The sequence below is a fragment of the Anolis carolinensis genome, unplaced genomic scaffold, assembly GCF_035594765.1.
Source record: "Anolis carolinensis isolate JA03-04 unplaced genomic scaffold, rAnoCar3.1.pri scaffold_7, whole genome shotgun sequence".
NCBI classification, from domain to species: Eukaryota; Metazoa; Chordata; class Lepidosauria; order Squamata; family Dactyloidae; genus Anolis; species Anolis carolinensis.
The window spans coordinates 32,903,386-32,918,385 of NW_026943818.1; the positions used below are offsets into that span (position 1 = coordinate 32,903,386).

At 33.8% G+C, this 15,000-nt stretch overlaps 2 protein-coding genes across 2 annotated transcripts in view; both read left to right on the forward strand.

The window, feature by feature from the left end:
* Positions 1-14,450, forward strand: part of sf3a2 (splicing factor 3a subunit 2) — an 18,187-nt gene extending 3,737 nt beyond the window's left edge. Inside the window, exons 2-9 of the mRNA XM_062960101.1 lie at positions 1,042-1,210; positions 1,383-1,454; positions 3,008-3,054; positions 7,328-7,437; positions 7,584-7,633; positions 10,611-10,751; positions 12,091-12,159; positions 14,011-14,450. Of these exons, the coding sequence (XP_062816171.1) occupies positions 1,085-1,210; positions 1,383-1,454; positions 3,008-3,054; positions 7,328-7,437; positions 7,584-7,633; positions 10,611-10,751; positions 12,091-12,159; positions 14,011-14,358 (963 nt within the window). The 5' untranslated portion in view covers positions 1,042-1,084 and the 3' untranslated portion in view covers positions 14,359-14,450. The remainder of the gene's footprint in view (positions 1-1,041; positions 1,211-1,382; positions 1,455-3,007; positions 3,055-7,327; positions 7,438-7,583; positions 7,634-10,610; positions 10,752-12,090; positions 12,160-14,010) is intronic.
* A 145-nt stretch (positions 14,451-14,595) lies between these two features.
* The window catches only part of amh (anti-Mullerian hormone), a 15,219-nt gene continuing 14,814 nt past the window's right edge, over positions 14,596-15,000 (forward strand). Inside the window, exon 1 of the mRNA XM_062960097.1 lies at positions 14,596-15,000. This exon is cut by the window's right edge and continues 5,331 nt beyond it. The gene's annotated coding sequence lies outside the window, so the exon portion shown is untranslated.

Sequence of the window (15,000 nt, forward strand, 5' to 3'; positions counted from 1 at the left end):
TAATTATAATGCACTATTATAATTGTATATTGTATATTACATGTAATGTTACTAATAATATTGCAGCACAGTGGTATAGTACAGTATCTATATATATAAAAGCGTGATGGCATCAGGGCAGCGGACAAAACAACAAAACTACAGCCCCCCCAACCTCGAAATTTGACAACACAACCCATCATCCACGGCTCTAGGTTGATACAACAAAAAGAAAAGAAAAATAAAGTCCTAATTAGAGAGACAGGAATAATTGTTTTTATCCAATTGCTGCCAGTTACAAGGCTAAGTTCCGCCCACTTGGTCTCCTAGCAACCTACTCAGCCCAGGGGACAGGCACAGTTAGGCCTCACTCTTCCACAGATTATCTAATTTGCACTGGATTATATGGCAATATAATAAGGCCCTTCCACACAGCTATATTACCCATTTATAATCTTATATTATCCTGACAGATAGTCATCCAGCATCTACATAATAATGATGAAGAAGATGATAATAATAATAATGATAATGATGATGATGATGATGATAATAATAATAATAATAATAGAAGCATAGAATCCAAAAGTTTGGAGAGACCCCTAAGGGCCATCCAGCCCAACCCTTTCTACTATGCAGCAGGACACAATCCAAGCATTCACAACACATGGACAACGTATAAATACTATACAGCAGGACACAATCCAAGCATTCACAACACATGGACAACGTATAAATACTATACAGCAGGACACAATCCAAGCATTCACAACACATGGACAACGTATAAATACTATACAATACTACACAGGGACATAGACCCCCCTCTACCCTCACCCCTTTCACAGTACACAAACAACCAAAAGCATACTCAACATAAAGATAACCATACAACAGACATTCAATACCACCACTAACTCAACAATTTCTCACCAACACCACCAGACAATGTCACAGCAACGCGTGGCCGGGCACAGCTAGTAATAATATATAATGCTGACATTGTGCTATGCTAACAATGTAATATAATTGCGTCTCTTTTCTCTCTCTTTGATTCCTCAGCCTTTTTTTTACTAGATAGTTTTGAAACCCAAAGCCTTCCGCGATGGATTTCCAGCACCGACCCGGAGGGAAAACCGGCAGCGGCGGGGTCGCCTCTGCTTCGGAGAGCAACCGAGACCGCAGGGAGCGACTGAGGCAGCTGGCCTTGGAAACCATCGATATCAACAAGGTAGGCGCCTGGGTTTGGTTTTTTAAAAACTTTGGTGCTGAAAATTCAAAAGTTAGCTCTATATTTCCTAGTTGGGGAGACCAACAGACCCAAAGGGCTAGATTTTTGACAGCCGCTACTTGATGACAGAAGTGTTGACTTAATATATGTCAATATCTATTTTTTTCTCCAGGATCCCTATTTTATGAAAAACCACTTGGGCTCTTATGAATGCAAGCTTTGCCTGACGCTGCACAACAATGAGGTGAGAATAGTATTATTAATACTATTATTACTATATATTCCGTAGTTTAAAACCTAGAATTGTTACTATTATTTGATTTTCCTTCTCTAATGTTTCTATGGGGAAGTGTTTTTATTGTATGAATTTTATGTGTTGATATGTTTTGACTGTTGTTCTCCGCCTTGAGCAGTTAGATGCACGTAACAAATAAAATTTATTATTATTGTTATTATTATTATTTTCTTCTTCTCTAATGTTTCTATGGGGAAGTGTTTTTATTGTATGAATTTTATGTGTTGATATGTTTTGACTGTTGTTCTCCGCCTTGAGCAGTTAGATGCACGTAACAAATAAAATTTATTATTATTGTTATTATTATTATTTTCTTCTTCTCTAATGTTTCTATGGGGAAGTGTTTTTATTGTATGAATTTTATGTGTTGATATGTTTTGACTGTTGTTCTCCGCCTTGAGCAGTTAGATGCACGTAACAAATAAAATTTATTATTATTGTTATTATTATTATTATTTTCTTCTTCTCTAATGTTTCTATGGGGAAGTGTTTTTATTGTATGAATTTTATGTGTTGATATGTTTTGACTGTTGTTCTCCGCCTTGAGCAGTTAGATGCACGTAACAAATAAAATTTATTATTATTGTTATTATTATTATTTTCTCCTTCTCTAATGTTTCTATGGGGAAGTATTTTTATTATATGCATTTATTTGTTGATATGTTTTGGCTGTTGTACTCCGCCTTGATCCATTAGATGCATGTAACAAATAAAACTTATTATTATTATTATTATTATAATTATCATTATCATTATTATTATTATTTTGTTCTCCATCTTCTCTAATGTTTCTATGGGGAAGTATTTTTATTATATGCATTTATTTGTTGATATGTTTTGACTTATACACTTTGTGCAGTTAGATGCACATAACAAATAAAATTTATTATTATTATCATTATCATTATTATTATTATTTTGTTCTCCATCTTCTCGAATGTTTCTATGGGGAAGTGTTTTTATTGTATGTATTTTAATTGTTGATATGTTTTGACTGCTGTATTCCGCCTTGAACAGTTAGATGCATGTAACAAATAATTTTTTTTTATTATTGTTATTATTATTAATATTATTCTGTTATCCTTATTCTCTAATGTTTTTAAGGGGAAGTGTTTTTATTGTATGTATTTTATTTGTTGATATGTTTTGACTGTTGCTGCCTTGAGCCATTAGGAGAGACACATAAATAATAATAATAATAATAATCTGAAAATACATTACACAGTCCTAGACACTTGAGAAGTGTTCGACTTGTGATTTTCTGATATGAAATCCAGCATGTCTATCTTGTTTGCTGTGTCATAATAAAATAATAATAATAATAATAAACTTTATTATACCCTGCTCCATCTCCCAAAGGTCTCGGGGTGGCTTACACTGGGACAAGCCCAACAAAATGTATTATTACTATTAATATAATAATAATAATAATAATAATAATAATAATAATAATAATAATAATATATAAATATTACTTTATTCTACTTTTTCTCACCCTACAGGGAAGCTACTTGGCACACACTCAGGGGAAGAAGCATCAGACCAACCTGTAAGTAGTTTACACCTCTTTGCTGTTTCTTTGTTATGGTCTGGCTTTGGTTGGGAGCCAAGAATTTGGGGGAAAAAAGGCCTGTGGTTTACAAGGAGGTCACTGTGCCTTCTTTCTGGCCGAACGTGGCCTTGGCACCGTCTAGGAAGTATCAGTTTCGCGGCATTTGGCGGCAACAAGCTCCAGTTGATAACAGGCAGCCTCCGCTTCGCGCCCGGAGAGTTTTTGGCCGCGCTCCCATTCCCTCCCAGGGTTTTGAAAGCCCCCTTGTTTTGGAAGCTCCTTGTGTTTGGAAGCAAAAGATTCTCCAAATCTCTCCCAACACCGGTTTAAAAACAGACTTTAAACAGGAAGGGTAGAATATTTCTACCAATAAATAAAATACGAAAGGGGAATATATTATTATTATTATTATTATTATTATTATTATTATTATTATTATTATTATGATCTAGATCAGGGGTCCTCAAACTTTTGAAGCAGAGGGCCGGTCCACAATCCTTCAGATGGTTGAGGGGCCAAACTATCATTTGAAAAAAAAAATACGAACAAATTCCTATGCATACTACACGTCTTATTTGTAGTGCAAAACAGCAGCAACAACAACAACAATGAAATAATAATACAATATTTAAAAATGAAAACAATTTTAACCTACATAATCCTATCAGGATTTCAATGGAAAGTGTGGGCCTGCTACTGGCCAATGAGATAGTCAAGTTAATTAGGATTGTTGTTGTTGTGTGCCTTCAAGTCATTTTAGACTTTGACTGAGCTGAAGTTTAAAATTAATTATTCATTTACTGCATTTATTTACTACATTTATATCCCACCCTTCTCACCCTGAAGGGGACTCAGAGCAGCTGTATGTACATACAATATATTATAATATTAGCATAGCACAATATTAGCATGATATATTACTATATTGAACTATACCATGATACTGTAATATTCTATGTAATATATAACATATAATTAATATTATTATATGGTATTATTATTAGTATTATATTATATTATATAACATAATATTATTATCAATATTATATGTATATACAATATATTATATTATTAAAACTGATATAAAAATATTATATTATAAAACTGAGGGCGGGGGCCAGGTAAATGACCTTGGAGGGCCGCATCTGGCCCCCGGACCTTAGTTTGGGGACCCCTGATCTAGATGTTTGACATGGTATTTGGACATGTGACCCAATAATAATATTAATAATAGTAATAATAATACATATAATAATAATAGTATAATAATAATACAGTAGAGTCTCACTTATCCAAGCCTCGCTTATCCAAGCCTCTGGATAATCCAAGCCATTTTTGTAGTCAATGTTTTCAATATATCGTGATATTTTGGTGCTAAATTGGTAAATACAGTAATTACAACATAACATTACTGCGTATTGAACTAAGTTTTCTATCAAATTTGTTGTATAACATGATGTTTTGGTGCTTAATTTGTAAAATCATAACCTAATTTGATGTTTAATAGGCTTTTCCTTAATCCCTCCTTATTATCCAAGATATTTGCTTATCCAAGCTTCTGCCGGCCCGTTTAGATTGGATAAGTGAGACTCTACTGTAATAATAATAATAAGGAGAAGTGTTCGACTTCTGATTTTGTGATACGAAATCCAGCATATCTATCTTGTTTGCTGTGTCATAATAAAATAATAATAATAATACATTTTATTTGTTACCGGCCTTTCCTGATGGCTTGATTTTTGACTTGGTATTTGGACATGAGACCCAATAATAATAAATATAATAATAATAATAATAATAATAATAATAATAATAATAATAATAATGATGATGATGATGATGACAATATAATAATTATAATACATTTTATTTGTTACCGGCCTACTCCTGATGGCTTGAAATGGGATCCAACAAATTCAAAAACACATAAACATTAAATAAATTTACATAGATTTATTGATTTGGATAGATGGATAGGGGCTGGACTAGATGACCTCTGGGTTCCCTTTGCAACTCTATGTTTTGAATGGTTTTTAACTATGATTTTTAAAATTGCTGGGTATGTTTCATTCTTTTTTAATCTTTGGATGTTTGTATATAGTGAATTTTATGCCAATGTTTTTCTTATGTAAGCCGCCCTCAGTCCCTTAGGGGAGATGGAGGCGGGGTACAAGAATAAAATTATTATATATTATTATTATTATTATTATTATTATTATTATTGACACAAAGACATAGTATGACACAGCAAATGAGATATATATGCCGGATTTCGTATCACAGATTTGGTTCAGTGGTTTTGGTGTTTACTCAGTCCTACAAACATAAATTACATTTTTATATATATAGATTAACCCATGTTTTTTCCAGGTTTTTTTGTTTGAAAGGCATAGGTTGGATGACTATGTCTTTTGTGGCCAAATTTGGTGTTATTTGGTTCAGTGGTTTTGTTGTTTCCTCAGTCCTACAAACGTGCATTGCATTTATATATATAGAGATTATTATTGACACAAAGACAGAGTATTGATACAGCAAACGAGATATATATCCTGGATTTCATATTATTATTATTATCAACACAACGACGTTGTATGGCACAGCAAACAAGATAGATATGCTGGATTTCGTTTCGCAAAACCACAAGTCGAACACTTCCCAAGTGTCTAGGACTGTGTGATGTATTTTCGGATGATGCGCGCAGATCCCAGCAGGGTGGCCTTTTGCAGTTGGCAGATGGTGATTTTGTCAATGTCTATTGTTTCCAAATGCCGGCTGAGATCTTTTGGCACAGCACCCAGTGTGCCCATCACCACCGGGACCACCTGTACTGGTTTCTGCCAGAGTCTTTGAAGTTCCATCTTGAGGTCGTGATAGCGGCTGAGTTTTTCCTGTTGTTTTTCATCTATGCGACTGTCACCTGGGATGGCAACATCCATGATCCAAACCTTGTTCTTTTCCACAACTGTGATGTCTGGTGTGTTGTGTTCCAGAACTTTTATTATTATTATTATTATTATTATTATTGACACAAAGACATAGTATGACACAGCAAATGAGATATATATGCCGGATTTCGTATCACAGAATCATAAGTTGAACACTTCCCATGTGTTTAATATTATATTACAGTAGAGTCTCACTTATCCAACATAAACGGGCCGGCAGAACGTTGGATAAGCGAATATGTTGGATAATAAGGAGAGATTAAGAAAAAGCCTATTAAACATCAAAATAGGTTATGATTTTACAAATTAAGCACCAAAACATCATGTTACACAACAAATTTGACAGAAAAAGTAGTTCAGTACGCAGTAATGTTATGTTGTAATTACTGTATTTACAAAATTAGCACAAAAATATCACGTTATATTGAAAACATTGACTACAAAAATGCGTTGGATAATCCAGAACGTTGGATAAGTGAGTGTTGGATAAGTGAGACTGTACTGTATATTATAGTTTTATTATTATTATCTTTTTAAGTTAAGCCGCTTTGCGTCTCCTTTGGGAGAGATAAAGAGGGGTATAAATAGTTGTAGTAGTAGTAGTAGTAATAATAATAATAATAATAACTGGTGGGATCACAAACCTGCAAAAGTATTGGAAAATGAGCATGCAAAGATACTGTGTGACTTCCGAATCCAGACTGACAAAGTTCTGGAACACAACACACCAGACATCACAGTTGTGGAAAAGAACAAGGTTTGGATCATTGATGTCGCCATCCCAGGTGAAAAACAACAGGAAAAACTCAGCCGCTATCAGGACCTCAAGATTGAACTTCAAAGACTCTGGCAGAAACCAGTGCAGGGGGTCCCGGTGGTGATGGGCACACTGGGTGCCGTGCCAAAAGATCTCAGCTGGCATTTGGAAACAATAGACATTGACAAAATCACCATCTGCCAACTGCAAAAGGCCACCCTACTGGGATCTGCAGACATCATCAGAAAATACATCACACAGTCCTAGACACTTGGGAAGTGTTCGACTTGTGATGTTGTGATACGAAATCCAGCATGTCTATCTTGTTTGCTGTGTCATACAACAACAACAACAACAACAACAACAACAACACAGTCCTAGACACTTGGGAAGTGTTCGACTTGTGGTTTTGCGAAACGAAATCCAGCATATCTATCTTGTTTGCTGTGCCATACAACGTTGTTGTGTTGATGATAATAATAATAATAATAATAATAATAATAATAATAATAATAATAATAATAGATTGGGATATAGGCTCTTCAAAGCTGTTCTTTCCTATTTCCAGAGCCCGGCGAGCTGCCAAAGAGGCCAAGGAAGCCCCGGCCCAGCCTGCCCCCGAAAAAGTGAAGGTGGAAGTCAAGAAGTTTGTGAAGATCGGGCGGCCGGGTTACAAAGGTGGGACCGCTTTTAATTTTTAAATTTGGGGAATCAGGGAAGCTGTCTTTGGCATTTAGATGCATTTGTATGAAGCTCAGAAGGCCACTTGCTTGTACCCCTCGGCATTTAACACAATGCTTCTGTCCTCTCTTCTTCCCCCTCAGTGACCAAACAGAGAGATCCAGAGATGGGGCAGCAAAGCCTGCTTTTCCAGGTAAGACTCCCAAATCTTGCCTTTTTCTACAGTCCTGCCTTTGCCGCAAGGAGAGGCAGGTAATAAATGTGTTATTATTATTAGTGACCTATACCAACATACATACACACACATATATATATATATATATATATATATATATATATATATATATATATACACACACACACACACACACACACACACACACACACACACACACACACACACACATATACATAGACACACAAATAAATAGGTATATCTATATATATAAACTAGCTGTGCCCGGCCACGTGTTGCTGTGGTGAAGTATGGTGGTATGGGAAATAAAGTATTGAGGAATTGGTGGTAGTTAAGGTCAAGGGTCCCCTGGGCTGAGTGGGTTGCTAGGAGACCAAGTGAGCGGAGCTTAGCCTTCTAACTGGCAGCAATTGGATAAAAACTATTATTCCTCTCCCTCTAATTAGGAATTTATTTTTCTTTTCTTTTTGTTGTATCAACCTAGAGGCATGGATGAGGGGTTGTGCTGTCAATTTTCGAGGTTGTGGAGTGTTTACTTTTGTTGTTTTGTCCGCTGCCATGATGCCATCACTCTTTTATATATATAGAAGAGTGATGGCATCACGGCAACCCACAAAACAACAAAACTACAGGCCCCCCAACCTCGAAATTTGACAACACAACCCATCATCCACGCCTCTAGGTTGATACAACAAAAAGAAAAGAAAAATAAAGCCCTAATTAGAGAGAGAGGAATAATTGCTTTTATCCAATTGCTGCCAGTTAGAAGGCTAAGCTCCTCCAACTTGGTCTCCTAGCAACCCAATAAAAAATAATAAAAAACACTAAAATTAATACAATAAAATACTATAATAACAGAAAATAACTAAAACTAATACAAGAAAATAATAAAATATAATAAATACAAATATAACTTACAATAAAATTAATAAAAAATGCAAATAACGTCAAATAAAAATTACACAACAATTTTTAACCAATACCACCACCACTTTGCCACAGCAACGCGTGGCCGGGCACAGCTAGTACCTATATATAATATTTTATAGATAGATAGATAGGTAATAAATGTATTATTATTAATGACCTATACCAACATATATGTGTGTGTGTGTGTGTATGATATAGATATAGATATAGTAGGTTTTTGAGTAATTATATTGGACTACCGCCGACTTCTGAGCCTGAATATATTGCATTAGATTTCCCTTTATGGTTCCCGCCCCTTGATCTGGTCATGTAAGTGTGATTTATTGTTATAATTGTATTATTTTACTTTGTTTAATAATGTGTATTATGTTGTTATGTAATGTTTGTGTTGCTTTTATGACTGTAAACCACCCTGAGTCCCATCCGGGAGATAGGGCGGTATATAAATAAAGTTTTATTATTATTATTATTATTTATTATAGTATGCATATATATAATATATGGAAATATATAATATTATTTTATATATGTAATTGTATATAATATGTGTGTATATATATACATTATTTATATATAAATATATGTATATATACGTGGGTAATAATTGTATTATTATTATTAATGACCTATACCAACACACACACAAATATGTATATATATATATATATATATATATATATATATATATATATATATACACACATACACACACACACACACACACACACACACACATACATACACACACACATACAGTAGAGTCTCGCTTATTCAACGCTCACTTATCCAACATTCTGGATTATCCAATGCATTTTTGTAGTCAATGTTTTCAATACATCATGATATTTTGGTGCTAAATTCATAAATACAGTAATCACTACATAGCATTACTGCATATTGAACTACTTTTTCTGTCCAATTTTTTGTCTAACATGATGTTTTGGTGCTTCATTTGTAAAATCATAACCTAACTTGATGTTTAATAGGCTTCTCCTTAATCTCTCCTTATTATCCAACATATTCACTTATCCAACATTCTGCCGGCCCATTTAGCTTGGATAAGTGAGACTCTACTGTATATATGTAATATTTTATTTATATATTATTTATATAATATATAATATGTAGTATATATATATATATATAATACTATTTTTATATATTTATATATAATATTTATATATATTATGAAATATATATTATATAATATTTTATATATTTATATAGTATATATATTATGTAATATAATATATGATTTAATATTTTTATGTAATATTTATACGTAGTATTATATATATTATGTAATATAATATATATTATATTATATTATATGATATTTATACATAGTGTATGTGTGTGTGTGTGTGTGTGTGTGTGTGTATATATATATATATATATGTATATATATAATTGTTTATATAATAATAATAACTTTATTTTTCTGTCCCGCCTCCATCTCCCCACAAGGACTCGGGGCGGCTAACACAGGGCCAGGCCCAAGAACATATAATACACAAAGTAAAATAACTACAACATCTTCGACTGGATAAAACACATTAAAACCAGTAAATAACAATAATAGCCAGCTTAAAACATGAAATGATGACATAAAATTTCTGGGCCTGAATATATTGCACAAGATTTCCCTAGCCTAAAATGATACATTTTAATATATTGGTTTTGTGGTTCCTGTCCCCTTGATCTGGTCATGTAAGTGTGATTTATTGTTATAATTGTATTATTTTACTTTGTTTTATAATGTGTATTATGTTGTTATGTAATGTTTGTGTTTGCTTTTATGACTGTAAACCGCCCTGAGTCCCATCCGGGAGATTTTATTTATATATTATTATTATTATTATTATTATTATTATTATTATTATTATTATTATAAAAGGACCATCTCATATATATATATATATATATATATATATATATATATAAAATTTATTTTTATATCTATACATTTAAATACATGTTTGTCCCAGGAATCCCACTGGCCCTTTTCCCGCTCTGTGTCACCGTTTTCCGCCCTTTTTTCCAGATTGATTACCCGGAAATTGCGGAGAGCATCATGCCGAGGCACCGGTTCATGTCGGCCTACGAGCAGCGCATCGAGCCCCCCGACCGGCGCTGGCAGTACCTCCTCATGGCCGCCGAGCCCTACGAGACCATCGCTTTCAAGGTGACAATAATAATAATAATAATAATAATAATAATGATAATAATATATTATGCTGGAAATCCAGCATATCTTATCTTGCTTGCTGTGTCGTACAATGTTGTTGTGTCAATAATAATAATAATATATTATGCTGGAAATCCAGCACATCTTATCTTGTTTGCTGTGTCATACAATGTTGTTGTGTCAATAATAATAATAATAATAATAATAATAATGATAATAATATATTATGCTGGAAATCCAGCATATCTTATCTTGCTTGCTGTGTCGTACAATGTTGTTGTGTCAATAATAATAATAATATATTATGCTGGAAATCCAGCACATTATTGTTGTGTCAATAATAATAATAATAATAATAATAATAATAATAATATATTATTATTATTATTATTATTATTATTATTATTATTATTATTGACACAACAACATTGTATGACACAGCAAACAAGATAAGATATGCTGGATTTCCAGCATAATATATTATTATTATTATTATTATTATTATTATTATTATTATTATTATGCTGGAAATCCAGCATATCTTATCTTGCTTGCTGTGTCATACAATGTTGTTGTGTCAATAATAATAATAATATATTATGCTGGAAATCCAGCATATCTTATCTTGTTTGCTGTGTCGTACAATGTTGTTTTGTCAATAATAATAATAATATATTATGCTGGAAATCCAGCATATCTTATCTTGTTTGCTGTGTCATACAATGTTGTTGTGTCAATAATAATAATAATAATATATTATGCTGAAAATCCAGCACATTATTGTTGTGTCAATAATAATAATAATAATAATAATAATAATAATAATAATAATAATAATAATAATATATTATACTGGAAATCCAGCATATCTTATCTTGCTTGCTGTGTCGTACAATGTTGTTGTGTCAATAATAATAATAATATATTATGCTGGAAATCCAGCATATCTTATCTTGTTTGCTGTGTCGTACAATGTTGTTGTGTCAATAATAATAATAATATATTATGCTGGAAATCCAGCATATCTTATCTTGCTTGCTGTGTCGTACAATGTTGTTGTGTCAATAATAATAATAATATATTATGCTGGAAATCCAGCATATCTTATCTTGCTTGCTGTGTCGTACAATGTTGTTGTGTCAATAATAATAATAATATATTATGCTGGAAATCCAGCATATCTTATCTTGCTTGCTGTGTCGTACAATGTTGTTGTGTCAATAATAATAATAATATATTATGCTGGAAATCCAGCATATCTTATCTTGTTTTCTGTGTCATACAATATAGTTGTGTCAATAATAGTAATATATTATATTATCTTCTCCTCGCTCAGGTCCCCAGCCGGGAGATTGACAAGGCCGAGGGGAAGTTCTGGACCCACTGGAACCGAGAAACCAAACAGGTAAGCCATTATGGGGTGAATTAAAATAATAATAATAAGGCAACTTGTATTTGAAATTAGGGAGTGGGAGGATTTATTATCACAGTATGGGACTGTCAAAGTAGCTTTTGAAATTAAACATAACATTGTTATTATTATTATTACTATTATTATTATTATGGAAATTTTATTTCTCCCCATGGGGACTCAAGGCAGCTCATAATAACATTATTATTATTATTATGGATTTTTTCTCCCCCTGGGGACTTAAGACAGCTTATAACATCATTATTATTATTATAACTATTATATTATTATTATTATTATGGAAATTTTATTTATCCCCATGGGGACTTGAGGCGGCTCATAATAACATTATTATTATTATTATTATTATTATTATTATTATGGAAATTTTATTTCTCCCCATGGGGACTCAAAACAGCTCATAACATCATTATTATTATTATTATTATTATTATTATTATTATTATTATTATTATGGAAATTTTATTTCTCCCCCCTAGGGACTCAAGACAGCTTATATCATCATCATTATTATTATTATTACTAGTGTTATTATTATTATTATTGAAATTTTATTTCTCCCCATGGGGACTCAAAACAGCTCATAATAATAATAATTATGGAAATTTTATTTCTTCCCATGTGGACTCAAGGCAGCTCATAATAACTTTATTATTATTATTATTATTATTATTATTATTATTATTATGGATTTTTTCTCCCCCTGGGGACTCAAGACAGCTTATAGCATCATCATTATTATTATTACTATTATTTTATTTTTATTATTATTATTATTATTATTATTATTATGGAAATTTTATTTCTCCCCATGGGGACTCAAAACAGCTTATTATTATTATTATTATTATTATTATTATTATTATTATTATGGAAATTTTATTTCTCCCCATGGGGACTCGAGGCAGCTCATAATAACATTATTATTATTATTATTATTATTATTATTATTATTATTATTATGGAAATTTTATTTCTCCCCATGGGGACTCAAAACAGCTCATCATAACATTATTATTATTATTATTATTATTATTATTTTGGAAATTTTATTTCTTCCCATGGGGACTCGAGGCAGCTCATAATAACATTAATATTATTATTATCATTATGGAAATTATATTTCTCTCCATGGGGACTTAAGGCAGCTCATAATAACTTTATTATTATTACGATGATGGAAATTTTATTTCTCCCCATGGGGACTCAAAACAGCTCATAATAACATTATTATTATTACTACTACTATTATTATTATGGAAATTTTATTTCTCCCCATGGGGACTTGAGGCAGCTCATATTATTATTATTATTATTATGGAAATTTTATTTCTCCGCATGGGGACTCGAGGCAGCTTATATTATTATTATTATTATTATTATTATGGAAATTTTATTTCTCCCCATGGGGACTTGAGGCAGCTCATATTATTATTATTATTATTATGGAAATTTTATTTCTCCGCATGGGGACTCGAGGCAGCTCATATTATTATTATTATTATTATTATTATTATTATTATTATTATGGAAATTTTATTTCTCCGCATGGGGACTCGAGGCAGCTCATATTATTATTATTATTATTACCATAAATGCAAGCCCAGTCCAAGAGGCGTCAAACCACATTCCTTAAGCAGTGCAGACACGCTCTTAAGCCGATCAGTGAACCCGCAATAGCCGTGCCGTTTTGCGGAAACGTTTCTGCGCCCGTCCTCTTTGCCAGTCCGGACGCCCGTCTCTCTCTGAGCTAATAACCCACCCCGTTGTCTGTCTCTCTCTTTTTCTGTCTCTCTCTCTCTCTCTCTGTCTGTCCGCTCCCAGTTCTTCCTCCAGTTCCATTTCAAGATGGAGAAGCCCCCCGCGCCCCAAAGCCTCCCCGCCGGACCGGCCACCGTGAAGCGCCCGCCGCCCCCGCCGCTCATGAACGGCCTGCCCCCCCGCCCGCCACTCCCGGAGTCCCTGCCCCCGCCCCCGCCGCCCCCTCCCCCCGCCGGCCTGGCCCTGCCCCCCATGCCGCCCCCCGCCGGGCCCGTCCCCTTGCCCCCCGGACCCCCACAACTGCCCCCGGCCCCGGGGGTCCCCCCGCCCAGCTCCATGCCCCCCATGCTGAGGCCCCCGCTCCCCACCGAGGGGCCCGGGAGCATCCCCCCACCGCCCCCCACCGGCTGAAGACATCTCCTCCGTTCTCTCTGTTTTTTTCTCCACCCTTTTGTTACACCAGGGACTTTTCGCTCCCATTAAAAATCCCAAATCGTTAAGAAGTCCAAATGCTTTTTCTTCCGTGTGGTCGAAGGCTTTCGCGGGCGGAATCCATGGGTTCGAATCCTGGAGGGGTTTGGGGGGAACGGACCTTCATTTCTATTGTTATTAATGTTATTATTAACACCTATTGGCACACATCAGATGTCACGGGGAAGCAGACCTCTCTCAGACCCAGCTTAGGGTCCCAGAATAACTATTATTATTATTATTAATAATAATAATAATAATAATAATAATAATAATAACACCACCCATTGGCACACATCAGATGTCACGGGTAAGCAGACCTCTCTCAGACCCAGCTTAGGGTCCCAGAATAACTATTATTATTATTATTAATAATAATAATAATAATAATAATAATAACACCACCCATTGGCACACATCAGATGTCACGGGGAAGCAGACCTCTCTCAGACCCAGCTTAGGGTCCCAGAATAACTATTATTATTATTATTATTATTAATAATAATAATAATAATAATAATAATAATAACACCACCCATTGGCACACATCAGATGTCACGGGGAAGCAGACCTCTCTCAGAC